At 39.2% G+C, this 25,809-nt stretch overlaps 1 protein-coding gene across 1 annotated transcript; it reads right to left on the bottom strand.

The window, feature by feature from the left end:
• Positions 1–493: 493 nt before the first annotated feature.
• Positions 494–13,617, bottom strand: ACBD7 (acyl-CoA binding domain containing 7). Its single transcript, XM_066279663.1, has 4 exons — positions 13,560–13,617; positions 2,807–2,924; positions 2,642–2,704; positions 494–2,556 (listed from the first exon to the last, which is right to left on the bottom strand). Exons 1-4 carry the CDS (start codon positions 13,569–13,571, stop codon positions 2,483–2,485), a joined length of 267 nt encoding a protein of 88 aa, XP_066135760.1. The 5' UTR covers positions 13,572–13,617; the 3' UTR covers positions 494–2,482.
• Positions 13,618–25,809: the final 12,192 nt, after the last annotated feature.

Below are 25,809 nucleotides of genomic sequence, written 5' to 3'. Positions count from 1 at the left end.
TCAAAATAAACTCTGCTAGCTGACTGATATAATCGTGTCTTCCTTATGGCTTAAACCACTCAACCCGGCATTATATACTAACACATTAACTTTTCAAGCATTGATAATGTTTATGATCAGACAACATGGGTTCATTTTTTTTTTGTTAACATTTTTAACATTGTATATAAAGAGTGTTAGTAAATAAGATCAAGGAAAATGCATACAGGAGGCATTTTTCAAAATTTATCAATCCTTTTTTAACAAAGTACAAATAATATAAAATTCATTAGGGAGACAGGGCTTTGAGTTCAAATTCACATAATAAATTTTGGCTAAAAATAGCCTCAAGCAAATGATGTTAAATGTTTAACACATGCTGTGCTGTCTGGTATATGACTTCCATTTGAATTCTTGAAATTTTTTCTTCTTTTCCAAGGGAGAGGAGGGGAGATAGAGACACAGAACCCTGCATGCACCCCAGCTGGCATCTACTGGCACACCCCTGTCTGGGGCCAATTTTCTGCACATCTGGAGCCATGCCCGCAGCCAATCTGTTTTTAGTGCCTAAGGCGAGGCTCCACAGAGCCATACTCAGCACCTGGGGCTTATATGCTCAAACCAATCAAGCCATAGCTGTGGGAGGTGGGAGAAAGAGAGGGAGAGAGAGAAAGAATAGGGCAAGGGGTAAAGAAGCAGACGGGTGCTTCTCCTGGGTGCCCTGACTGAGAATCAAACTCGAGACATCCACAGGCCGGGCCGATACTTTACCACTGAGCCAACCAGCCAGGGCCTTGATTTTTAATTTAAATAATTTTTAGTTAATATACTCCACAAAAGGAAATCTCACAATGGAGCCAATGCCAGGCTTCTGGGGGTGGACTTTCTCAGCTGCCTCTCCACCTGGTGGAGTTGAGGTCCACGTGGGAATGGCTGAGAGTTTTCAAGTTCTCAGTTGGGAGGACCAGGCCTCTCGTTGATGTCTTCTCATTGTTGGATTTGGATGTTGACTTTATTGTGGAAGATTTCTATCTTTAGGCAAAACTTAGTAGAAATGAGAATCATTAGTACGTCCCCAAATTTTCCAAATTAGAAAACAAGCTAGATATATTGTTAATTAAGCTTTTTATTTTGAGATAACTATAGATTCACACAGTGGTTGTAAGAAATAATAGAGATACTCAGTTTCCCCTAATGGTAACATACCACAAAACTCCAGTGTGACATCACAATCAAGATACTGACATTCACACATTCAATGTAACATACGGAACATGCGGAGACCACAGGACCACACCCATGGCCCTCCTTCCCAGCAATCCCTAGTCTGTCCTCTACATCTGTATCAAGAATGTTACAGAAATGGGGTCATCCAGTAAGTAATCTTTGGCAACTGGCTTTTTACACTCAGCATAATTTCCAGGGAATTATGAATCTAGATTTTTTTAAAAAGTCACATGAAATCCATTAGGCCTCCAGCCATACCATACCAAACCTGAACCCTCATATGGCCAATGGAGGTACACTGTTTTGAGGATATTTGTAGCCTATGAAATCTCAAACAGATTTTTGAACTATTAAAATGAGACTATCTTCTTTCAGAAAACCTGTGTACCAGCAAGAAGGACTGAGTATTGGGCCAAAATGATATTTCACATTCTATGCATTTACTCAGATAAAATTCAACGAATGAAGTATAGTAGTTGTATATTTCAATTTGTTTTTTTTTATTTATCTCAAAAATTTAAAGAAAAATAGCTGATAGTCCAATCATGACCGTTTTTTTCTTTGAAGAGCTATAGACTCATAAGTTGTTTTTTTTTAAATAAGCTTTTTTATTGTTAGGTTTTATGTAGCATAAGCTTTAAAGTGAAAGTAGAATAATTACAGTTATCTCATTAAATTTTTACAACTCTGTGAGACTGATATTTTTTTCTCAATACCACAGTGAAGCTTAGCAAGGTTAAGAAACTTGCGTAAGTCATCTAAATCTCAGAGTCAGGACTCTGACTAAATCTCAGAGTCAGGACAGGAACCATCTGGAATCAGGCCCTGTGAACCCCAAAGCTACACAGTGCAACAAAGGAATAGTTTTGTTATTGGTTCTTTAAAACACGTTGACGCTAAAACCAGTAATACTAACCCATTGTAGAAAAACAGATAAGCCTAAAGAACAAACAATTGTTAATGTTTTGTGCACAGACTATCAAAACAATAATTTTTTAAAAGAACGTTTAAAATCATCTCTTTGGGTTGATTAGCCTTTGATACATATGATGAATCAGAAATCTAAATAAAGATAATTTTTTGAATGTAAAATTTTAGCAAGTAAAATTTCCTTAAATATGTAGTTTCATCATACCTCTAATTAAGGATTGCAATTCATGTTACTAGCAAAAATATTCACAATACATAAATGTTAATAGTGCATTTCTCCCCTACATGTTAGGTCGTGATACCATTACGAAGGCTTCAAGAGGAAAGTTTTCTCAGATGCCGAATCCTAAATTCCATATTTTTCTATCAGCTCATTTGCTTTAGAAATATAGGTACTCATGGCATCTTCCTTCGATAACCCTAGAAAGATACAAACAGATTATCTCACCAATAGATGCATTGGGAAGTTAAGAAAGTTTGTCGAACTTATTTAAAAATTAACAACCTTTTTGGAGGTTCCATGCTTCCCACTTAGCTCTGCCTTTTAAATCTAACATTCCTGGACACTCTGCGAAAGAAGGGCAGACATACTTTCAGGTTTACTTTTTATTCTATGCTTCTATAGATATTGCTCAAAGTATACCACTATTTTTAAGATGATCATAAATACCAATATTGATGTCTCCAATAACAGATTGCTTGTAGAGCCCATAGAGTTCTTTCAGTTCTTCATCCTCTGGCCTTGTTTTCAGCTTCCTCACGTTCTCGGCTGCCCTATCAAAATCAGCCTAAAGCGAAGGGGAAAAGGGCACAGGGTGAGTTCACTCAGCCTATGCAGGCCCATCTGTCTGGGGCTTTTACCACCAAGCAGTGTGACATACGGAGGGGGGTTTCAAATAGAAATAAACTACTACTGCATTGGCTCCACCAGAGCTATCATAACTTATTCATAGATATCATTCCTGATATATAGACAACATATGGCAAATGAAATAGAACTCTGAATACTGACAATGTTCAATTTATCTAGGCTTAACAACTCAAAGAGACGCAAGTAAGTGGAAAAATATCTTGTGATCTTGGATTGGAAGAATTAGTATTGTTAAAAAGTCCATACTACCTCAAGCAACCAAGCAACCTACAAATTCAATGTAATCCTACCAAAATTCAAGTGGTATTTTTCACAAAAATAGAAAAAGCAATCCTAAAATTTTTATGGAAGCACAAAAACTCCAAATATCCAAAGCAATCTTGAGAAAGAAAATTAAACCTGGAGGCATCATGCTTTCTGATTTTGCACTATATTACAAAGCTATAGTATTCAAAACAGTATGGTACTGCCATAAAAAGAGGTACCCAGGTCAATGGAACGAAATTGAGAGCCCAGAAAGAAACTTATGCATATATAGTCAATTTAATATACAAGAAAAAAGCCAAGAATATACAATGGGGGGAAGAGAGTCTCTTCAATAAATGTTGGGAAAACTAGCCACATGCAAAAGAATGAAACTGGATCACTATTTATACCATATACAAAAATCAACTCAGAATAGGTAAAACACTTGAATGTAAGACTTGATACCATAAAACTACAAGAAGAAAAAGTAGGCAGTAAGATCTTTGACATTGATCTTGGAGATAATATTTTTTGGATTTGATGCATAAAGCACAAGCAACAGAAACAAAAGTAAACAATTGGAACTATATCAGACTATATACAGCTTCTGCACAGCAAAAGAAATCATTAATAAAATGAAAAGGAAACCTACCAAATGGAACAAAATATTTGAAAATTATATAGCTGAAGAGCATTAATATCCAATATATATAATATATATTTTTTTCATATAAAAATATATAAGAAAGTTCTTATAAAAATATAAAGGAATTCATATAATTCAGTAACAAAAAACAATCCAATTAAAAAATAGGAGGTAGAGCTGAATAGATGTTTTTCCAAAAAAGACATACAAATGGCCAACAGACACATGCAAAGTTGCTCAACATCAATAAACATCAGGGGAATGCAAAACAGAATGAGACAGCACTTCACACCTGTCGGAATGGCTCTTATCAAAAAGACAAGAGATAATAAGTGTTGATAAGAGTGTGAGAAAAAGGGAACCATTGTACTCTGTTGGTGGGAATGTAAAATGGTGCAGCCACTATAGAAAACAGTATGGAGGTTCCTTAAAAAAAAAAATTAAAAATAGAACTGCCGTATAATCCAGCAATTCCACTTCTGGGTATTATCTGAAGGAGACAAAAATCACAAAAAGACATCCGCACCTTCATTTTCTTATTTTTTTTTTTATGGATATAGAATTCATTTATTTAGGTCTTCTTTTATGCCCTTTAATAAAGTTTCACAGGTTTCTTCATGTAGATCTTACATGCTTCTTGCTCGATTTATCTCAAGATGTCTCAGGTTTGGTTACTGTTGTGACTGGAATATTTTTCCTGTTCTTCAAAGCTATTGATTTATTTCATGTTAATCTTTAATCCAGTCAGATATTTCAGTGATCTCTCTTACTAATTCTAATGGGTTTTTTGGGGGGTTTTGTGTTTTTTTTTTGTATTTTTCTGAAGTTGGAAACGAGGAAAGACAGACAGACTCCCGCATGGCCCGACCGGGATCCACCCGGCACGCCCACCAGGGGCGAAGCTCTGCCCACCAGGGGGCGATGCTCTGCCCCTCCGGGGCGTCGCTCTGCCACGACCAGAGCCACTCTAGCGCCTGGGGCAGAGGCCAAGGAGCCATCCCCAGTGCCCGGGCCATCTTTGCTCCAATGGAGCCTTGGCTGCGGGAGGGGAAGAGAGAGACAGAGAGGAAGGAGGGGGGGTGGAGAAGCAAATGGGCGCTTCTCCTGTGTGCCCTGGTCAGGAATCGAACCCGGGTCCCCGGCACGCCAGGCCGACGCTCTACCGCTGAGCCAACCGGCCAGGGCCTCTAATGGTTTTTGAGGTAAAATCTACATACAGTTAAATGCACATATAATAAATACACAGTTCAGTGAATTTTGCTAAATATATTCACTTGTAAAACATCCTGCTCAGGAAAGTTCTAATCGTTATTTTTTAAAGATGATTTTGTAGGATTTTTTAAAAATTTATTTATCAAGGTCTATCCATGTTATTGTAAATGATCCGATGTCATCATTTCTTATGGCTGAGTAGTATTCCATAGTATATATGTACCAAAGCTTTTTAATAACCTCGTCCTCTGACGGACACTTGGGCTGTTTCCAGATCTTTGCTATTGTGAACAATGCTGCCACAAACATGGGGATGCATTTCTCCTTTTGGAACCGTTCTATGGTGTCCTTGGGGTATATTCCTAAAAGTGGTATAGCTGGGTCAAAAGGCAGTTCGATTTTCAGTTTTTGAGAAATCTCCATACTGTTTTCCACAGTGGCTGCACCAGTCTGCATTCCCACCAGCAATGCAGGAGGGTTCCCTTTTCTCCACATCCTCGCCAGCACTTATTCTGTGTTGTTTTGTTGATGAGCGCCATTCTGGCTGGTGTGAGGTGATACCTCATTGTGGTTTTAATTTGCATTTCTCTAATGATTAGTGATGTTGAGCATTTTTTCATATGCCTGTTGGCCATCTGTATGTCCTCTTTGGAGAAGTGTCTATTCATCTCTTTTGCCCATTTTTGGATTGGATTGTTTGTCTTCCTGGTGTTGAGATTTACAAGTTCTTTATAAATTTTGGTTATTAACCCCTTATCAGATGTATTGTCAAATATGTTCTCCCATTGTGTAGTTTGTCTTTTTATTCTGTTCTTGTTGTCTTTAGCTGTGCAAAAGCTTTTTAGTTTGATATAGTCCCATTTGTTTATCCTGTCTTTTATTTCACTTCCCTGTGGAGATAAATCAGCAAATATATTGCTCCGAGAGATGTTGGATAGTTTACTGCCTATGTTTTCTTCTAAGATGCTTATGGTTTCACGGCCTACATTTAAGTCTTTTATCCATTTTGAGTTTATTTTTGTGAGTGGTGTAAGCTGGGGATCTAGTTTCTTTTTTTTGCAGGTAGCTGTCCAATTTTCACAACACCATTTGTTAAAGAGGCTGTCTTTACTCCATTGTATTTCCTTACCTCCTTTGTCAAATATCAGTTGTCCATAGAACTGTGGGTTTATTTTTGGGTTCTCTGTTCTGTTCCATTGATCTATATGCCTGTTCTTATGCCAGTACCAGGCTGTTTTGAGTACAATGACCTTGTAGTATAACTTGATATCAGGAAGTGTGATACCTCCCACTTTATTCTTCTTTTTTAAGATTGCTGAGGCTATTCGTGTTCTCTTTTGGTTCCATATAAATTTTTGGAATATGTGGTCTATATCTTTAAAGTATGTCATTGGTATTTTAATTGGTATTGCATTGAATTTATAGATTGCTTTGGGTAAAATAGACATTTTAATGATGTTTATTCTTCCTAACCATGAGCACAGTATATGCTTCCACTTGTTTATATCTTCCTTGATTTCTTTTATCAATGCTTTGTAATTTTCCAAGTACAAGTCTTTAGTCTCCTTGGTTAAGTTTACTCCTAGGTACTTTATTTTTTTGGTTGTAATTGTGAAGGGATTGTTTCCTTAATTTCTCTTTCTGACTGTTCATTGTTGCACACCTTCATTTTGATTGCAGCACTATTTACAGTCAAGACATGGAAACAACCTAAGTATCCATCATCAGATAAATGGATAAAGATGTATACAGTGAAATATTATTCAGCCATAAAACGGAGGCAGTCCTACCATTTATGACCCTGAGAGCATTATGCTAAGTGAAATAAGTCAGACAAAGACAAATATTGTATGATCTCATACATGGAATATAAAAAACAAAACTCATACAAACAGAGAACAGTTTGGTGATTACAAAAACAGGGGGTTGGGGGATGAGGAAAATAGGTGAAAATAGTCAAAGGTTAAAAATAATGTGATCGAGGCCTGTTGGCTCAGTGGATAGAGCATAAGCCCAGAGTGTGAACATCCTGGGTTTGATCCAGAAGTGACCATCTGCTTCTCTTCCTCTCCCTCTCCCACTTCTTTTTCTCTTCCCCTCCCATAGCTAGTGGTTTGATTGGTTCAAGTGTTGGCCCCAGGCACTGAGGATAGCTTGGTTGATTCAAGCATCGGCCCCAGACAGGGATTGCTGGGTGAATCCTGATTGGGATGCATGCAGGAGTCTAGGAGTCTGCCTTACTATTTCCCCTATTCTCACTTACAAAAAAAAAAGTAACATTTTTCCTGTAAGTTTAAAGTACGGTGGTACCTTGAGATACAAACAGGCGAACATACAAATTTTTTTTTTAAGATACGAGCTGCAACTCGGTTTGTATTTTTGTTCTAGATCCGAGCGAAATTCCGAGTATGAGTCGTGATTCGGGAAGCTGCAGCTAGTTGGCACGTTGACACACAGGTCCACTATCGGCAGTTTGATGCACAAGTTGACTGACTTACGAGCTCGGTTACAGAATGAATTAAATTTGTATTTCAAGATACCATTGCATATAAATAAAAGTTTCTATTAAAAATTGTTTAGCTTGACCAGGTGGTGACCCAGTGGATAGAGCATCGTCCTGGGACACTGAGAACCCAGGTTTGAAACCCCAGAGTCGCTGGCTTGATTACAGGCTCATTCATCCAGCTTGAGCATGAGATTACAGACATGACTCCATGGTTGCTGGCTTAAGCAAGGGATCACTGGCTTGGCTTGAGCTCCCAGGTAAAAGCACATATGAGAAGCAATGAATGAACAACTAAAGTGATGCAACTATGAGTTGAAGCTTCTCATCTTTCTCCCATCCTGTCTGTTTCTGTTTCTGTCTCCGTCTCTGTCTCTTTCTTGCTAAAAAAAAATTGTTTAATCACATTATACTCAAAGCAGCTTTCTCAATCACCCTCACGAACACTTTCTTCACTTCTTCCTAACTATACTTTATTATATGTAATAGCTTTGCTATTAATTAACTAATATCTTGTTCAGGGCATATGCCTCCCACATTCTTCAGCATCTTTGTTATTTATACCCACTTAGTGGCTAGCTACTGAAGGCAATATTTCTGATTTCATCGTGTAGATTCCTTTAAACAAAACTTGCAAAACTTATTTCAACTGGTTCACAGAAAAGAGAAGTTGTTCAGCCAACCTAGAGCTGACTAGTGAGAAGAAACTGGCTTCCTGGAAATTTTGTCTACAAATATTCTGAGTTATAAATGTTGTCCTGCCCTCAGGATTTATCTCTGAAAACCATGACCTGGTTTTCCCAACATCTCAGGCTGGCCTAGGACCCTTAGCTCAAGAATGGGCCAGTAGCTGCCCCTTCTAATATTCCTCACAGGGACAAGTGCTTCTAGAAACTTGGCTCCTGTCCCCTTTCTACTTATTGATTTTTAGAGAGAGAGAGAAGTGGGAGGGGGGTGAGAAACATCAACTTGGAGTAGTGGTTGCTTCTCGATGTGCCTTGCCCAAGCAAGTCCCGGGTTTTGAACCAGCGACCTCACCGTTCCAGGTTGACACCTTATCCACTGCACCACCACAGGTCAAGTGTCCTGTCCCCTTTTTGACCTCTTAGTATTATACAAAGACTATGGTGATCCTTTTCCTAAACAGAATTTTTCCATTATTTTTTTAATAGAATGTATTTTACCTTATGTTGTTTTAAACCACGGAGAAGCAGGAATTGTCTGGTACCAAACAAGACAGTTTCAGTGAGGCATTCTACTCCTATACTGCATTTGCTTTCTCCAAAGCCAGAGCTCTCTTTTACTTATTTATTTATTTATTTATTTATTTATTCATTTTGTGGGGGGGAAGGGAGGAGGAGGAACAAGGAGCATCAATTCCTGTATGTGCCTTGACCAGGCAAGCCAGGGGTTTTGAACCAGTGACCTCAGCGTTTCGGGTCAACACGTTATCCACTATACCACCACAGGTCAGGCGCCAGAGCTCTTTTTTGATCCAAAGAGAAAGCAGATAGCTCCACTGTAACTTTAGAACCCCAGTGATGTCAGCAGAGTTGCTGGATAAAATTTCCATCCAGTGTCAAAGTCAGGACAGTAGCACTGCTGAATAGTTGTTTTGTAATGAGAAAAAATCACTTGCAAAGGGGGGAGACCAGAGTCTCCAATTTAAATAACCTTGAAGATGGCCTTGCCTCCTAATTATCCCCTACAGGAATCTGAGAAGCATGTGGGCATGTGACAAGGAACAACCCTCACACCCCATCCCAGCCCACCGCCTCATCTTTCTGTCTCTAGGAAATTGTCAGTTGCGTTACACAGTGTCATAGTTAAGGACATAGACTCTGAAGCTAGACTGCCTTAGTCTGAATTTCACCTTCACCACTTCAGAGCTGTGTGACTCTAGCCAAGCTCCTTAACCTCTGTATCTTCATCCAGAATACTGGCCAATAACATCACCTATCTATAAGGTTGTTAGGCAGATTTAAATAAGTTAACACATAAAATATTTAAAATAGTGCCTGGCACATAGTGACTGGTCAATAAAGTTTAAATACTTTGTTTTATTACTAATTTGTTTTATTATAAGGCTCTTTGAGAAAAAAAGAACTTGTTCTAGAAAAAAACTGAAAAAGGTATTCATAATGAAGACATGAAAAATACTTTTTTATAATTTAACAAAGACTACAAAATTGTTTTTACACACTCAGTTTTGTAATATAAAAAAATAAAGACTAGAAAGTATTCTAAAATATGTAAAAATTACCTTTGTTTTTTGATAAGTTTTCTAGTTTTTTAATACTTTCTATACTCTCCAAATCTTCCATAATGTGCATGTATTGTATCTATAATAAGGACAAAATGAAAAGGCTACATCAGTGGCAGGGCTTCCTGAGGGCAAGGCAGGCAGGACAACTTAGAGAAGCCTGGAGTTCCTCCCCTTCTGGTTTTTTGGGTGTCTCCAGTGTTCCTGTTTGTTGTAGAGTCTCAAGTCATTTTCCAGTGACAGCAACTCAATTCACTTTGGTAAGTTAAGCCTGGATTAGAATTCTAAGGCTTCTCAACAACCATGCTAACTAGGCATCCTGCCTTTCAGGAAGGAGTTTCTGGAAAATTGTTCTTCATAGTATACATAACCTAATGAAAGTCTGAGACCTTCTCCTGAGAGGACTGCAGAGGCTGACACAGTTTCACTGGTGGTGTGGGGGTCCCTGTCCCTCCCCCCTCCCCAGGTGGAGAGGCCCATCCCAGAGCAGGCCTCAGGATCATTCTGTCTTTACAGCATGCCCTTCGCTGGCACCTTGACTTGGCACATTCCTACTCTGTGGTGTGTGGTTCACGTGTGCCTTCCTCTACAAGGACTTTCCCCATCCAACCACAACAAGCTCTAGTGCAGGGGTCAGGAACCTATGGCTCGCAAGCCAGATGTGGCTGTTTTGATGGCTGCATCTGGTTCGCAGACAAATCTTTAATAAAAAAAATAATGTTAAAAATATAAAACATTCTCATGTATTACAATCCATTCATTTCCTACCGCTCATGTTCATGGTTGCGGGTGGCTGGAACCAATAACAGCTGTCCTCTGGGACAACACCAAATTTTTATTGGATAATGCGTAATGTACACAGGTCGTTGTATGGCTCTCACGGAATTACATTTTAAAATATGTGGCGTTCATGGCTCTCTCAGCCAAAAAGGTTCCCGACCCCTGCTCTAGTGGGAAGAACACTGGCCTCGCATCAGGATGCTGGGCTTGAATTCCATCCCTGAGACACACTGCCATGGGGTTCTGTGCCAGCAACTAAGCTCCTCTGAGATTTGGCTTCTGCTGAAAAAAATATCCTGTCAACCTCGGTGGGAAGGCATTAAGATGAAAGACAATTAAGAATGTAATTATTTTTATTTTACTCTGTTGACTCTGCTTGCCCAGAGCTCATCACTTGTATCATACTATGTATTTAACAGATGTATTGGCTAGGCAACCAGGGGTGAACAGGGCAGCCACCTTTCAAGGAGCTCAGGCTCTCAGGAGATGAGCAGGTCAACAAGGACCATGTGATACCTGGGTGCTCTGGGAACAAAGAGGAGGGAGTGGCAGCAGGTGTAGGAGAAACCTTCCCAGAGGAACTAGAAGTTGGCTCAGCTGGAGGTCATGTGGGATAGACGGGCAGGAAGGATTGCAGGCAGCAGGGACAGCATTTATCACCTCTCAGCATAAATGCTGGGTGGGACTGTACTTATTGGTCCCCCACATATCCACAATAGAGGGCAAACATAAATACTCATCTTGGTAGCAAGAGCTGTGCCCTACAGAGTGCTAGCAGGTGGTACAGCCTGTGTGAGGCCCTTGTTGAATAAATGAATACATGAATGGATCTGAGGACAGTCTGAAAGTTATAGGTGAGAAGCAGCTTTAAATGTACAGCTGTTTGCATTAAATTCCTAAGCATTCTGGGCAAAACAAAACGTTGTGATGTTCCTCTGCTACTGTGGAGCTAGGCTCACTGATGTTGGTGAATTTCTGCCTCTTCAGAGCTGACTGTCCTAGAGCTGGTCCTCAATATCCTGGTTCAATGCATATGTGCATCATTTCCTGGCAACTCTGGTGGACAGTCTTCAAAACAAACTGCCCTTAGGCCTCTCCCAGACCCTTTCCTATTCATGTGTTCACCACAATGACCCCTGACCACACTCCTGGTGGAGCAGTAACCCCACTGTTTTCACTATCACTTACAGTGGCTGCATCCTGCCTTCCCAGAGATGGAAGCGATCTCTTACTACCTAGGAACTCTGACCATCCTGGTGTAAATTTCCTTTCAGATTTCACTGCAGCTGAAGACAGCCCCTGAAGGTGACTTTCACCTACTCTAGCTTTATTTTCTGAAGCCAAAGAACATGCTCATCCACACATAGGGTGGATAATACCTTTGTGAGCAATCCTTTCCCACTGCGAAACTGAATTAGGAAAAGCATAAATTCTCACACTCAAGGAACTCAAAGTTCTTAGGTTGTGCGAAGGTATGTGTGGAGGGAAAGGGGTTAGTTATGTGTCAATTGTAAAATCGCGAATTCCCTAGCCTCAGAAAGATGGGTTTTCTTGAAGAAGCAGTCTGCCTTGTATTTTCATCATCTAAGAAAGAAATATGTCTAGTTTACATGACTGTCAGTTCACCTAAAAGCTTTGTTGCAGAAGTAAACATAATACTAAAATAAAATTTAAAAATTATAGCTGATTAGAAATCCCATTTTTCCCCAAACAAAACAAAACAAAATATTAAGCTAAAAAGGAAGAAAGTTTTGACATCGAAAGATTTGATTATTTCAGGGAAAGTTCAATATGCCTTTATGTCATACAAAAAAAAAACAACACACACACACACAAAAACTAAGGTTCAAGGATACACTTATCTTTATCGGACACTCAGCACATGCCAGGCAGTTTTAAAAGTTCTATACATACAGTTCATTTAATTGTGACATTGCCTCTCCTCCATTTTTAGATGAGGAAACTGAGGCACAGACAGTTTAAGTATGTCACAGGCTAAGAAGGGATAAGGTTTAAATGTGAAACCGGCTGGCTCTGGACTATGTGCCTTTGCCCACCATAACATAAAGAATGCTTAATGAAACGAGCTGTGCTCATTCCATGAAATTGTATGCAGATATTTTGAGATTATACTTTCAAAGAACATTTAATGATGACAAAATGAACAAAAATGTGTATACATAGTAGTATAATCATTGTGTCTATATACAGCCACATATTTGTACATACATATGTGTACACGAACACCCTGTGTGCACAGACATGCGCACATACACATTTCTGGCACACTTGAGAAAGTAACCCATTATGTCAGCAGTGGTCATCACCTAGGTTAAGGAATTAATGACGGTTTTTACTTTATGTTTGTTCTCTTTCCCCCAAATTCCCACCCTGAACATACATATTTTTCACATATCATAGCAATAGTATTTTTAAATCGTAGTTTTACAGATACCTGCCCCTGCTGAACAGAGAGAGCCCCTGGACGTGCCGGGGAGCAAAGCGGCGCGAGTGAGACGCCAGACACGCTTGCCCCCGCTTCTGTCTCCAAGAGGAGCGAGTCGTGGAGCAGGGCCGTGTGTGCCCCCCGAGTCACCCGGCGTCCACCCTCCCTGGCGCTCGTGCCTAATTTGCGTTTAACCGTTTCCCGGAGTTCACAGGGGTTGCCTTAGGGGCCCCGGCTAGCCGTCAACAAATGGCACCGGTGCGATCCTATGTCCACGGCAATACGCGGGCGCCGGCGAAGGGGTGAAAGCGTAGACCGCCCACGGGTGACAAGGACGCAAAGCGCAGGGTCCCAGACGCTCCGCCGCCGGAAGACGCCACGCCCGCCCTGCCCCCGTGGGCACGCCCTGCCCCCGTGGGCACGCCCTCCCCGAGGCCCGGTCATCCTCTGACTCACCTGCAGGGACATGGTAGTGGTACCTGCCGCAGCAACACTCCGAGAGCTTGTTGCCCTGCCCTACGTCCCGCCGCTCTTTAAAGAGCAGCGCGCTCCGCCCGCAAGCTCCCACTGGCCATCAGCCTGGGAGGGCGGCGCCAGGCGGTGACCGGCCCGAGGCTCCCGCTGCGGCTGCCATGGGAAAGGTGAAGGGAGAATTTAAATAAGTTCTCCGCTCTTGGCTCGCTCACCGATTCTTTCTCACGAAGATGTTTGCATGAAATCCAAATAGGTGTCCCCGGGCACAGTCCTCACTTGAGATTCCTTTTTTATATATATACCTTGTCCTCCCCATAATTCCTGGAAACCTGGACGGTAGACAGCGTTTGTTCAGACCTTCCGCGTCTCCGCACCCGTCTCTACACACAACTCATCGGAAACGAAAAAGCTGGGAGTTTGGGTCTTTTTCTCCTCTTTTAAAGCAAAAACACATTCTGAACACGTGCTGCAACCACCCTAACTAGTTTTCAAAGGCACGGGGACTATATCCCTATTCAATCTGACCCCATTCTTCAGGGGGAACAAACCCAATGTCATTCCAAGTCTGCAGACACAAAGAATCGGGTGCTGATTCAAATTCGATTAAATTTTCAAAGAACTGGAACCGCATTTCTTGGTCAAATGAGTTAATTTCCGGCTTTTCACTTAAATAGAAACATTGTGCTGTAAGGTGACTGGGAGAACCCACAGAGTCAGTGTCAAGAAAGTAAATTACTGATTTGAAACGTCTAACGATGCAACAACGTCCAACGATGCAAGGGACAGAGAAGAAAAGTCCCGAAACATTTTGGCTTGTTTTTGCACCAAACTACATTTAAAAAATATCTGCTTCTTCATGTAAATACGTTGGTTTTCAATTTTGTCCTCAAAAATATTTTCATAGTGATATTAGTGAATTTCCAAGTAAAGATAAAAAAAGCAAATGTTACAAAACATACTGGGCACAATTTTTGTGTTTTTATTTTTATTTAATTTCTGGATAATGGGTAATGCACACTGGGTTCAAAGGCGAAGGGCAGCTTCAGAACAAGTGAACACTTCCTCTGCGACTGAGAGCCCTGTCTAAAGTGTACCAGCAGGTAGACACTGCAGTGACCGCCAGATCTGTGTCTATCTTCAACAGAGGCATTTTGGCATTATAACTATTTTAGGAAATCAGGAGAAGGGGAGAGGGAAGGCACTTCTGCTGTTTTATTCTCTAAGTCTAGAATCTTTGTCTTTTAAAGACTCTTCTCAGAGTACATTCTTCTCTTGAGTTGTCATTACTAGATGTAATGTCAGAGCCTGTGTGTCTTGTCTCTAAGAGCAAGAAGGAAGAAGAGATCATGAAAATAGTGATGCCCTCTGTCCAGTATACTAGGTACAGTAGAAACGCAGCTTTCTGGAACCCATAAGGAGTGAGTCAATATAGACAGAAAATCATGTTCTGGTTTTTTTTTAAACTATTTTATTAAATATTACTTATAAACCAATATATATACACATATAATAAAAATTTTTATATTAAGGGCACATTTATGAACCAACTAAGTTTAAGAAATTGTACATGACTTTTACCTTTGTGATTCTACTGATTCCATTCCATCCTATGCTCCTATTTGTTCATTAATTCATTACTTTCATTCATTCAAATAGTTTAGTTCATGCAATACATTGAGTCCCCACTATAAGCCTGGTATTGTTCTAGATTTTTGAGAGACATCAGTCAACAAAATTGCAAGAATCTTTATTCTTGTGCTGCATTCTGGTAGGAAGTTACAGGTGATAAACACTACAACAAGCAAATTACATACTTATTAAAATATGTTTGGTGAAAAGTTTCAATTTAAAAAAGAACAGAGCAAAAAGAATGGAAAGTCTTGAGTGTGTAGGATGAAGGAGGTGACTTGGAATTGTAAATGGGGTGATCATGGGTCTCTTTGGGAAGATGACATTTGAGTAAAAACTTGAAGGTGGGAGAGCTGACCAGGAAGATCCCTAGGGAAGAGCTTACCTTGCAAAGGCAGCATCCAGCACAGAGGCCCAAATGAACAAACTTCCCTGGTGAATGAGAGGAACAGCAAGGAACCAGTGTTGCCAGAGCACAGGAGTAAGAGCAAAAGTCAGAGAACAGGAAATGGAGACCGGCTCTTATGAGGTCTTCTTGCACAAAGGCATTTGGTTTTAGTGTGAGTGAAACAAAACCATTGAAGGGTTTTGAGAAAGACTGACATGATGTTGACTTTTTTAATTTATTTATTCATTTCAGAGAAGAAAGAGAGAGAGAAGTGGGAGGAGCAGGAAGCATCAACTCCCATATGTGCCTTGACCAGGCAAGCCCAGGGTTTCAAACTTGCGACCTCAGCATTCCAGGTCAAGGCTTTATCCACTGCGCCACCACAGGTCAGGCTGATGTTGACTTTTTAAAATGATCATTCTCTTTTCTGTGTTGAAAACATACTACAGGGGAACAAAGTCAGAAGCAAAATCTTTACTGTCATAATAATCCAGGAAACAACTTAAGAGCATCTCAAATTCAGGTGGTAGCAGTGGAGGTAGTGAGTAGTTCAGATTCTGGATATATTTTGAAGGTAGAGACAACAAAAGTCCCTGACAGATTCTACATGGGGTGTGAAAGAAAAAGAAGAGTCAGGATAACTACAAGATTTTTGACCTGAGTAACTGAAAGCACCATAGGTGGAATTGGTTTGGTTGGTAACAAAGATCAGAAATTCAGTTTTGGACATGCTACTTTTGAGATATCAGACATCCAAGTGGAGATGTCAAGTAGGCACTTTGATATCCAAGTCTAGTCTGGGTTGGGTATATAAATTTGGGACGCATTTACATAAGGATAATATTTAGAACCTTGAGACTGGATGGCCCTGGAAATTGAAGGTATATAGAGGAGAAAAGGAAAGAGCTGTGGCCAATTCCAGCATTAAGGGTTTAGGGAGAAGAAGAAGAAGAAGAAGAAGAAGAAGAAGAAGAAGAAGAAGAAGAAGAAGAAGAAGAAGAAGAAATAGAAAGAAGAAGAAGAAGAAGAAGAAGAAGAAGAAGAAGAAGAAGAAGAAGAAGAAGAAAGAAGAAGAAGAAGAAAAGAAAACAGGAAGTGGCCATTGAAGTAACAAGAACCAAGAGAACGTGGCGTCCCAAGAAAAGGAAAGAGCTGTGGCCAATTCCAGCATTAAGGGTTTAGGGAGAAGAAGAAGAAGAAGAAGGAGAAGGAGAAGGAGAAGGAGAAGGAGAAGGAGAAGGAGAAGGAGAAGAAAAGAAAACAGGAAGTGGCCATTGAAGTAACAAGAACCAAGAGAACGTGGCGTCCCAGAAACCAAGTCAAGAAAGAATAGCAAGTGAGAAAGTATATTAGGGTAGATGAGGACTAAGAATTAATAATCAGATCTAGCAGTAGAGTGTTGGCCTAGCATGTGGAAGTCCCAGGTTTGATTCCCAGCCAGGGCACACAGGAGAAGCGCCCATCTGCTTCTTCACCCTTCCTCTTCTCCTTTCTCTCTCTCTTCCTCTCCTGCTGCCAAGGCTCTATGGGAGCTAAGTTGGCCCAGGAGCTGAGGATGGCTCCATGGCCTCTGCCTCAGGTGCTAGAATGGGTCCGGTTTCAATGGAGCAACGCCCCAGATGGGCAGAGCATCGCCCTCTAGTGGGCATGCCAGGTGGATCCCAGTGGGGCCCATGAAGGAGTCTCTCTGACTCCTCGCTTCTCACTTCAGAAAAATACAAATAATCATCATTATCATCATCATCAGATTTAGGTCATTGTCAGGTCAGCAATTTTCTACCTTTTCATGTCATGGCACTCATAAACTAATTACTAAAATTCTCAAATTTTGTTTTATTCACACCAGATAGCTATTGTTGTGTTGGCTGTTGTCTTTTTTATTATTATTATTTGACAATCTGAGGGAAAAGAGGTCAGCGTCTCTAAGCAAATAGTTAAGTATTAATGTTTCAAAAATTCTTGCAGCACACCAGATGAAAATCACCGGTTAAGATCACTGATGACTTATAGTGGTTCAGTGGATAAAGCATTGACCTGAAACACTGAGGTGGTTGGTTCAAAACCTTGGGCTTACTTGGTCAAGACACATATGGGAGTTGATGCTTCCTGCACCGCCCCCCCCCCCGCCACACACCTTTTCTCTCTTACTGCTCTTCTCCCCTCTCCTCTGTGAAATGAATAAATTTTTAAAAAATCTAAAAAAAAAAAGAGAGATCACTGATGACCTGAAGAGAAGTTTTAATGCAGTGGTGGGGGCCAAAGACTAATTAGAGTGATTTTAAGAGGAAAAATGAATAGCAATTATAGAATAGTTTTAATGGCTATTTGTTTATTCCTCCACTAATATCACGCTGTCTTATTAAATCCTCCCCATTTTGTTCTCCAGGAACAGTTTTGGCACTTTGCTCTTGCATGTAAATTTTAACATCCATGAATCAAATTCCACAAAATAGAAATTTTTAAATATTTCTTGAAATTGCAATGAAACTCTGCATCAGTAGGATGAAGGTAGGAAAGCTGATATCTTGATGACACAAAGTTTTACTACTCATGGCTCATATATCTTTTTCAGTTTGTCTTATTTAATGTTTTCAGAGTAAGTTTTCTAATTTTCTCTATTGATGTTTTTGCACATCTCTCGTAGATTTAATTCTAAGTAACTTTATAATTTTTGATGATGTTGTAGATAGAGTCTTTAAAAAGATTGCATTGTTTATTTGGTATATAGAAAGGGAATTGATTTTTGTATATGATCTATCCAGCGGCCTTAATATATCTTTTATTTTTCAGTAAATGATTTTGCATTTTCTATATAACAAACATAGTCTATGAACAATGACAGCTACATTTCTTCCTTCTTGTTTTTCTGCACTAGCTGGGACCTCCAGTATAAGAACAAATGGGAATAGTAATAGTGTACATCCTCGTCTTGTTTCTTAGATGTAACCCTTTCAGTGTTTTGCCATTGAATGTGATGTTTCCTGTAGTGGTTCATTATTTATAATTTGGTAAGAATTTGTTTTCATGAATGGATGTAGAATTTTATCAAAAAGTTTTCTATGTCTTTATCAGTATGAGCACATGATGTTTCTCTGTTAGGCTTTTAAAGAGATAGCTTACATTAATTGATTTTCAATTGTTAAATCAACTTTGCATTCTTTATTAATCTCAACTAGATCTTGATGAAATATCTTTTTAAAAACACACTGAACAGTTTGCTACATTTTGAGATTATTTTTGCCTCCATGTTTATGAGTGACATTAGTTTGTAACTTCCTTTTTTCAGACTTCTTTCTAATTTTTCATATCACCATTATGCCAGTTCATACAAGTTGGAAAATCATCTTCCCATTTCTGTATTCTGGAAACAGTTGTGTAGAATAGAGAAAATTACAAAAAGAGACGAACATACAGTAGCCAATGACATACCAGCTGAATTTCCTCTTGCTGCCTCCCTAACTTCCAATCCCTGAGGTTAAAACACACTTTCATTTTTTCTAAATTGTGACTCCCACAGTGAATAATTATTTGTATTTTAATTCTGATTAGAAGGGAGGGTCTCATCCTGGCTCAGCTAATTGATGTTTACTACCTCTCTAATACATTTCTTTTTCTAATAAGGGGGAGAGACAGACAGAAAGGGAGAGAGATGAAAAGCATCAACTTGTAGTTGTGGCACTTCAGTTGTTCACTGATTGCTTCTCATATATGCCTTGACTGGGGGACTCCACCTGAGCCAGTGACCCCTTGTTCAAGCCAGCAACCTTGGGCTCAAGCCAGCAACCTTTAGGCTCAAGCCAGCAACCATGGAGTCAGGTCTATGATCCCATGCTCAAGCTGGATGAGCCCATGCTCAAGCCGGTGACCTTGGGTTTTGAACCTGGTTCCTCAGCGTACCAGGTTGTTGCTCTATCTAATGTCGTCTATCCACTGCACCACTTCCTGGTCAGGCAACAATCTCTCATTTGTTTTAATGTTCCTCATTAAACTTGCAAAATTCTTAGGCTTTGGTGTCAATGATAATATGTAGTAGCCAAAGCTGAATTAAAGTACATAGAGATAGCCTGACTGGTGGTGGCACAGTGAATAGAGCATTGACCTGGGATGCTAAGGTCCCAGCTTCAAAACCTCAAGGTCGCTGGCTTGAGTGCGGGCTCATTGGGCTTGAGCACAGCCTAGCCAGCTTGAGCGTGGGGTCACCAGCTTGAGTGTGAGATCATCAACATGATCCCAAGGTTGCTGGCTTGAACCCAAGGACGCTGGCTTGAGTAAGGGGTCACTGGCTTGATCTGAGCCCCTGGGTCAAGACATATATGGAAAGCAATCAATAAACAACTAAAACTGATGTAACTATGAGTTCATGCTTCTCATCTCTCTTACTTCCTCTCTTTCTCTCTCAAAATAAATAAATAAAGTCTATAGGGCTTATAATTTTGGCTCTACTCTGCTCTTTGGTTGCATGTGTTTTACATATTAGTGTCCAGTTAATGTACTCTGCAGCTGAGTTCCTTCTTCCTACTGGGGATACCGCTGGTTCCCCACCGAGAAGACATACCCCTCACCTTTTTTGTCAAGAACTCTATGTCTGCTTAGTTATAGAGCCCAAAGATGCTCAGGGAAGGTGGGTCCATCTGCAGAAGAAGAATTATAATTGGCCTAAACCAATCTTTCTTGACTCATTTATTTCTGCCAGTCATTGCTTTAGGTATGAGCATATAACCAATTCTGTCCAATAAGCCACAAAAGGAAGTTGTTGGGGATTCTTAAATTTTATGATAAAAGGAAAGATACTTATACCTTATACAAGGAGATTATATAGGTTATGATGACTTGGTGCTGTGACAGCTAAATTGTGACCTCGAGAGGACAAGCTTGAGGGCAAATGCCAACACTCTAAGGATGGAAAAGGGGAACTATAGAAAGCCCTTGGGATTTTGATGATCTGCTGTGTAGCCAAATGAGCCAATTCTGGAAAACTTCCAGACTTCCATGGCAGATAAGAACCCCTATTAAATAACCACTTTCAGTAGGAATGTTTTGTTACCTACAGACTGCCAGCATCATCATTCCTAAAACTCGATGAAAATATTATACATGCACTTTTACACTATATTTAATACAGATGGTACATGTATTTGCAAAAAAGTGATCCCCACTTTCCTCTTAGGCACATAGAATCTTTACTGTGCTCTAGGCCAAGCCTTCTTATCAAGTGAGGGACTAGCCATGTCTGAGACAACAGACAAGCACCTGTTTTTTTTTTGTTTTTTATTTTATTTTATTTTTTTAATGGAGTGACATCAATAAATCAGGATACATATATTCAAAGATAACAAATCCAGGTTATCTTGTCGTTCAATTATGTTGCATACCCATCACCCAAAGTCAGATTGTCCTCTGTCACCTTCTATCTTGTTTTCTTTGTGCCCCTCCCCCTCCCCCGTTCCCTCTTCCTTTCCCCCCTCCCCCCCATAACCACCACACTCTTACCAATGTCTCTTAGTTTCACTTTTATGTCCCACCTACGTATGGAATAATGCAGTTCCTGGTTTTTTCTGATTTACTTATTTCGCTTCGTATCATGTTATCAAGATCCCACCATTTTGCTGTAAATGATCTGATGCCATCATTTCTTATGGCTGAGTAGTATTCCATAGTGTATATGTGCCACATCTTCTTTATCCAGTCATCTATTGACGGGCTTTTTGGTTGTTTCCATGTCCTGGCCACTGTGAACAATGCTGCAATAAACATGGGGCTGCATGTGTCTTTACGTATCAATGTTTCTGAGTTTTTGGGGTATATACCCAGTAGAGGGATTGCTGGGTCATAAAGTAGTTCTATTTTCAGTTTTTTGAGGAACCACCATACTTTCTTCCATAATGGTTGTACTACTTTACGTTCCCACCAACAGTGAATGAGGGTTCCTTTTTCTCCACAGCCTCTCCAACATTTGCTATTACCTGTCTTGCTAATAATAGCTAATCGAACAGGTGTGAGGTGGTATCTCATTGCAGTTTTGATTTGTATTTCTCTAATAGCTAAAGAAGATGAGCATCTTTTCATATATCTGTTGGCCATTTGTATTTCTTACTGGGAGAAGTGTCTGTTCATATCCTCTTCCCATTTTTTTATTGGATTGTTTGTTTGTTTGTTGTTGAGTTTTATGAGTTCTTTGTATATTTTGGATATTAGGCCCTTATCTGAGCTGTTGTTTGAAAAAATCATTTCCCATTTAGTTGGCTTTCTGTTTATTTTGTTATCAGTTTCTCTTGCTGAGCAAAAACTTCTTAATCTGATGTAGTCCCATTCATTAATTTTTGCCTTCACTTCTCTTGCCATTGGAGTCAAATTCATAAAATGCTCTTTAAAACCCAGGTCCATGAGTTGAGTACCTATGTCTTCTTCTATGTACTTAATTGTTTCAGGTCTTATGTTTAGATCTTTGATCCATTTTGAGTTAATTTTTGTACAGGGGGAGAGACTGTAGTCCAGTTTCATTCTTTTGCATGTGGCTTTCCAGTTTTCCCAGCACCATTTATTGAAGAGGCTTTCTTTTCTCCATTGTGTGTTGTTGGCCCCTTTATCAAAAATTATTTGACTATATATATGTGGTTTTATTTCTGGACTTTCTATTCTGTTCCATTGGTCTGAGTGTCTATTTTTCTGCCAATACCATGCTGTTTTGATTGTCGTGGCCCTATAATAGAGTTTGAAGTCAGGTATTGTAAGGCCCCCAGCTTCATTCTTTTTCTTTAGGATTGCTTTGGCTATTCGGGGTTTTTTATAGTTCCATATAAATCTGATGATTTTTTGCTCTATTTCTTTAAAAAACGTCATTGGAAGTTTGATGGGAATTGCATTGAATTTGTATATTGCTTTGGGTAATATAGCCATCTTGATTATATTTATTCTTCCTAGCCAAGAACAAGGTATATTCTTCCATCTCATTATATCTTTTTCAATTTCCCTTAAAAATGGTTTATAGTTTTTATTATATGTCCTTTACATTCTTTGTTATGTTTATTCCTAAGTATTTTATTTTTTTTGTTGCAATCGTGAAGGGGATTATTCTTTTGAGTTCGTTCTGAATTGTTTCATTGTTGGCATATAGAAAGGCTATTGACTTCTGTATGTTAATTTTGTATCCTGCGACCTTACTGTATTGGCTTATTGTTTCTAGTAGTCTTTTTGTGGATGCTTTGGGGTTTTCGATGTATAGGATCATATCATCTGCAAAAAGTGATACCTTTACTTCTTCTTTTCCGATATGGATGCCTTTTATTTCTTTGTCTTGTCTGATTGCTCTGGCTAGAACCTCTAGTACCACATTAAATAAGAGTGGAGAGAGTGGACAACCCTGTCTTGTTCCTGATTTAAGAGGGAAAGCCTTCAGTTTAGTGCCATTTAATATGATGTTAGCTGATGGTTTATCATATATGGCCTTTATCATGTTGAGATATTTTCCTTCTATACCCATTTTGTTGAGAGTCTTCAACATAAAATTGTGTTGTATTTTATCGAAAGCCTTTTCTGCGTCTATTGATAAGATCATGTGGTTTTTGTTCTTTGTTTTGTTGATATGGTGTATTACGTTAACCGTTTTACATATGTTGAACCATCCTTGAGATTCTGGGATGAATCCCACTTGATCATGATGTATTATTTTTTTAATATGTTGTTGTATTCAATTTGCTAGTATTTTGTTTAGTATTTTAGCATCTGTATTCATTAGAGATATTGGTCTATAGTTTTCTTTTTTTGTGCCATCCTTGCCTGGTTTTGGTATGAGGGTTATGTTGGCCTCATAAAATGTGTTTGGAAGTATTGCTTCTTCTTCAATTTTTTGGAAGACTTTCAGTAGAATAGGGACCAAGACTTCTTTGAATGTTTGATAAAATTTGCTGGTATAGCAGTCAGGGCCTGTACTTTTATTTTTGGGGAGGTTTTTAATGGTTTTTTCTATTTCTTCTCTACTAATAGGTCTGTTTAGGCTTTCTGCTTCATCTTGACTCAGTCTAGGAAGGTTGTATTGTTCTAGGAATTTATCCATTTCTTCTAGGTTGTTGAATTTAGTGACATAAAGTTTTTCATAGTATTCTACAATAATTCTTTGTATATCTACGGTGTCCGTGGTGATTTCTCCTCTTTCATTTTGGATTTTGTTTATATGAGTTCTTTCTCTTTTTTCCTTGGTAAGTCTTGCCAAGGGTTTGTCAATTTTGTTGATTTTTTCAAAGAACCAGCTCCTTGTTCTATTAATTTTTTCTATAGTTTTTCTGTTCTCTAATTCATTTATTTCTGCTCTGATTTTTATTATCACCTTTCTTTGGCTGGTTTTGGGTTGTCTTTGTTCTTCTTTTTCTAGTTCCTTAAGGTGTGAAGTTAAGTGGTTCACTTGGGCTCTCTCTTGTTTGTTCATATATGCCTGAAGTGATATGAACTTCCCTCTTATCACTGCTTTTGCTGCATCCCATAGATTCTGATATGTCGTATTGTCATTTTCATTTGTCTGTATATATCTTTTGATCTCTGCACTTATTTCTTCTTTGACTCATTCATTTTTTAAAAGTATGTTGTTTAGTTTCCACATTTTTGTGGGATTTTTTTCCTCTTTTTTGCAGTTGAATTCTAGTTTCAACGCTTTATGATCAGAAAATATGCTTGGTACAACTTTGATTTTTCTGAATTTGCTGATGTTGTTTTTGTGGCCCAACATATGGTCAATTCTTGAGAATGATCCATGTACACTGGAGAAAAATGTATACTCAGTCACTTTGGGATGAAATGTCCTGTAGATGTCTATCATATCCAGGTGCTCTAGTGTTTTGTTTAAGGCCACTATGTCTTTGTTGATTCTCTGTTTGGATGACCGATCTAGAGCCGTCAGCGGTGTATTGAGGTCTCCAAGTATGATTGTATTTTTGTCAGTTTTTGTTTTAAGGTCAATAAGTAGCTGTCTTATATATTTTGGTGCTCCTTGGTTTGGTGCATATATATTAAGAATTGTTATGTCTTCTTGATTCAGTGTCCCCTTAGCCATTATGAAATGGCCATTTTTGTCTCTGAGTACTTTTGCTGTCTTGTAGTCAGCATTATCAGATATGAGTATTGCTACGCCTGCTTTTTTTTGGATGTTATTTGCTTGGAGTATTGTTTTCCAGCCTTTCACTTTGAATTTGTTTTTATCCTTGTTACTTAGATGAGTTTCCTGTAGGCAGCATACAGTTGGATTTTCTTTTTTAATCTGCTACTCTGTGCCTTTTTATTGGTGAGTTTAATCCATTTACATTTAGTATAATTATTGACACTTGTGAGTTCCCTATTTCCATTTTATATCTTGCTTTCTGTTAGTTTTGTGTCTTGTTTGATCCTTCTCTTTCGTTTTTCTCTTTTGTTTTTATTTGGTTGTATTCCATACATCTTTCCTCTGTTGCTATCTTTTTTATCTCATGTGCTTCTGTGGTGGTTTTTTCAATGGTGTTTACCTTTGAGTAATGAAAAGGGTTCCTACCCTGTTCATTGTAGCGAACTATTTTGTGAATACTTTTGCACTCCATCGTCCTTTGCTACTGTTAATCAAGCACCTGTTTTTTGTGTGCGATAAAATATATATAACATAAAGTTTATTATTTTCACCATTTTTTAAATTTTAATTTATTGTGTTTACATACATTCTAGTGTTCCCCTGAATGCATCCTCCCCTCCCCCATGTTCCCCACAACATCCCCCTTTTTCCCCTCCTACAACACCCTCCCCCTTTTTCTCCAGGATTACCTTTTCTGCTCTCTATAACATTGTGTTATGTATGTATAATTTCAGCAATCTCTTTCCCTTTTCTGATCCCATCCTATCATCCCCTTTCTCTCTGTCTGCTTTCCCTCTGGTCCCTTTGATCTCACCTCTGTCTCTATTCTGTTCCTCAGTTCTCATTGTTCCTTGGATTCCTCAAATGAGTGAGGTCATATGATATTTTTCTTTCTCTGCCTGGCTTATTTCACTTAACATAATAGTTTCCAGGTCCATCCATGTTGTCGCAAAAGGTAGGATTTCCTTCTTTTTCATGACCTCATAGTATTCCATTGTGTATAGGTATCGCAAAAGGTAAGATTTCCTTCTTTTTAATGGCCCCATAGTATTCCATTGTGTATATATACCACTGCTTTTTAATCCACTGGTCCACTGACAGACACTTGGGCCATTCTGACTGGTGTG

The sequence above is a fragment of the Saccopteryx bilineata genome, chromosome 5 (assembly GCF_036850765.1).
Source record: "Saccopteryx bilineata isolate mSacBil1 chromosome 5, mSacBil1_pri_phased_curated, whole genome shotgun sequence".
Classification (NCBI taxonomy): Eukaryota; Metazoa; Chordata; class Mammalia; order Chiroptera; family Emballonuridae; genus Saccopteryx; species Saccopteryx bilineata.
This window is presented reverse-complemented; position numbering and strand designations above follow the sequence as displayed.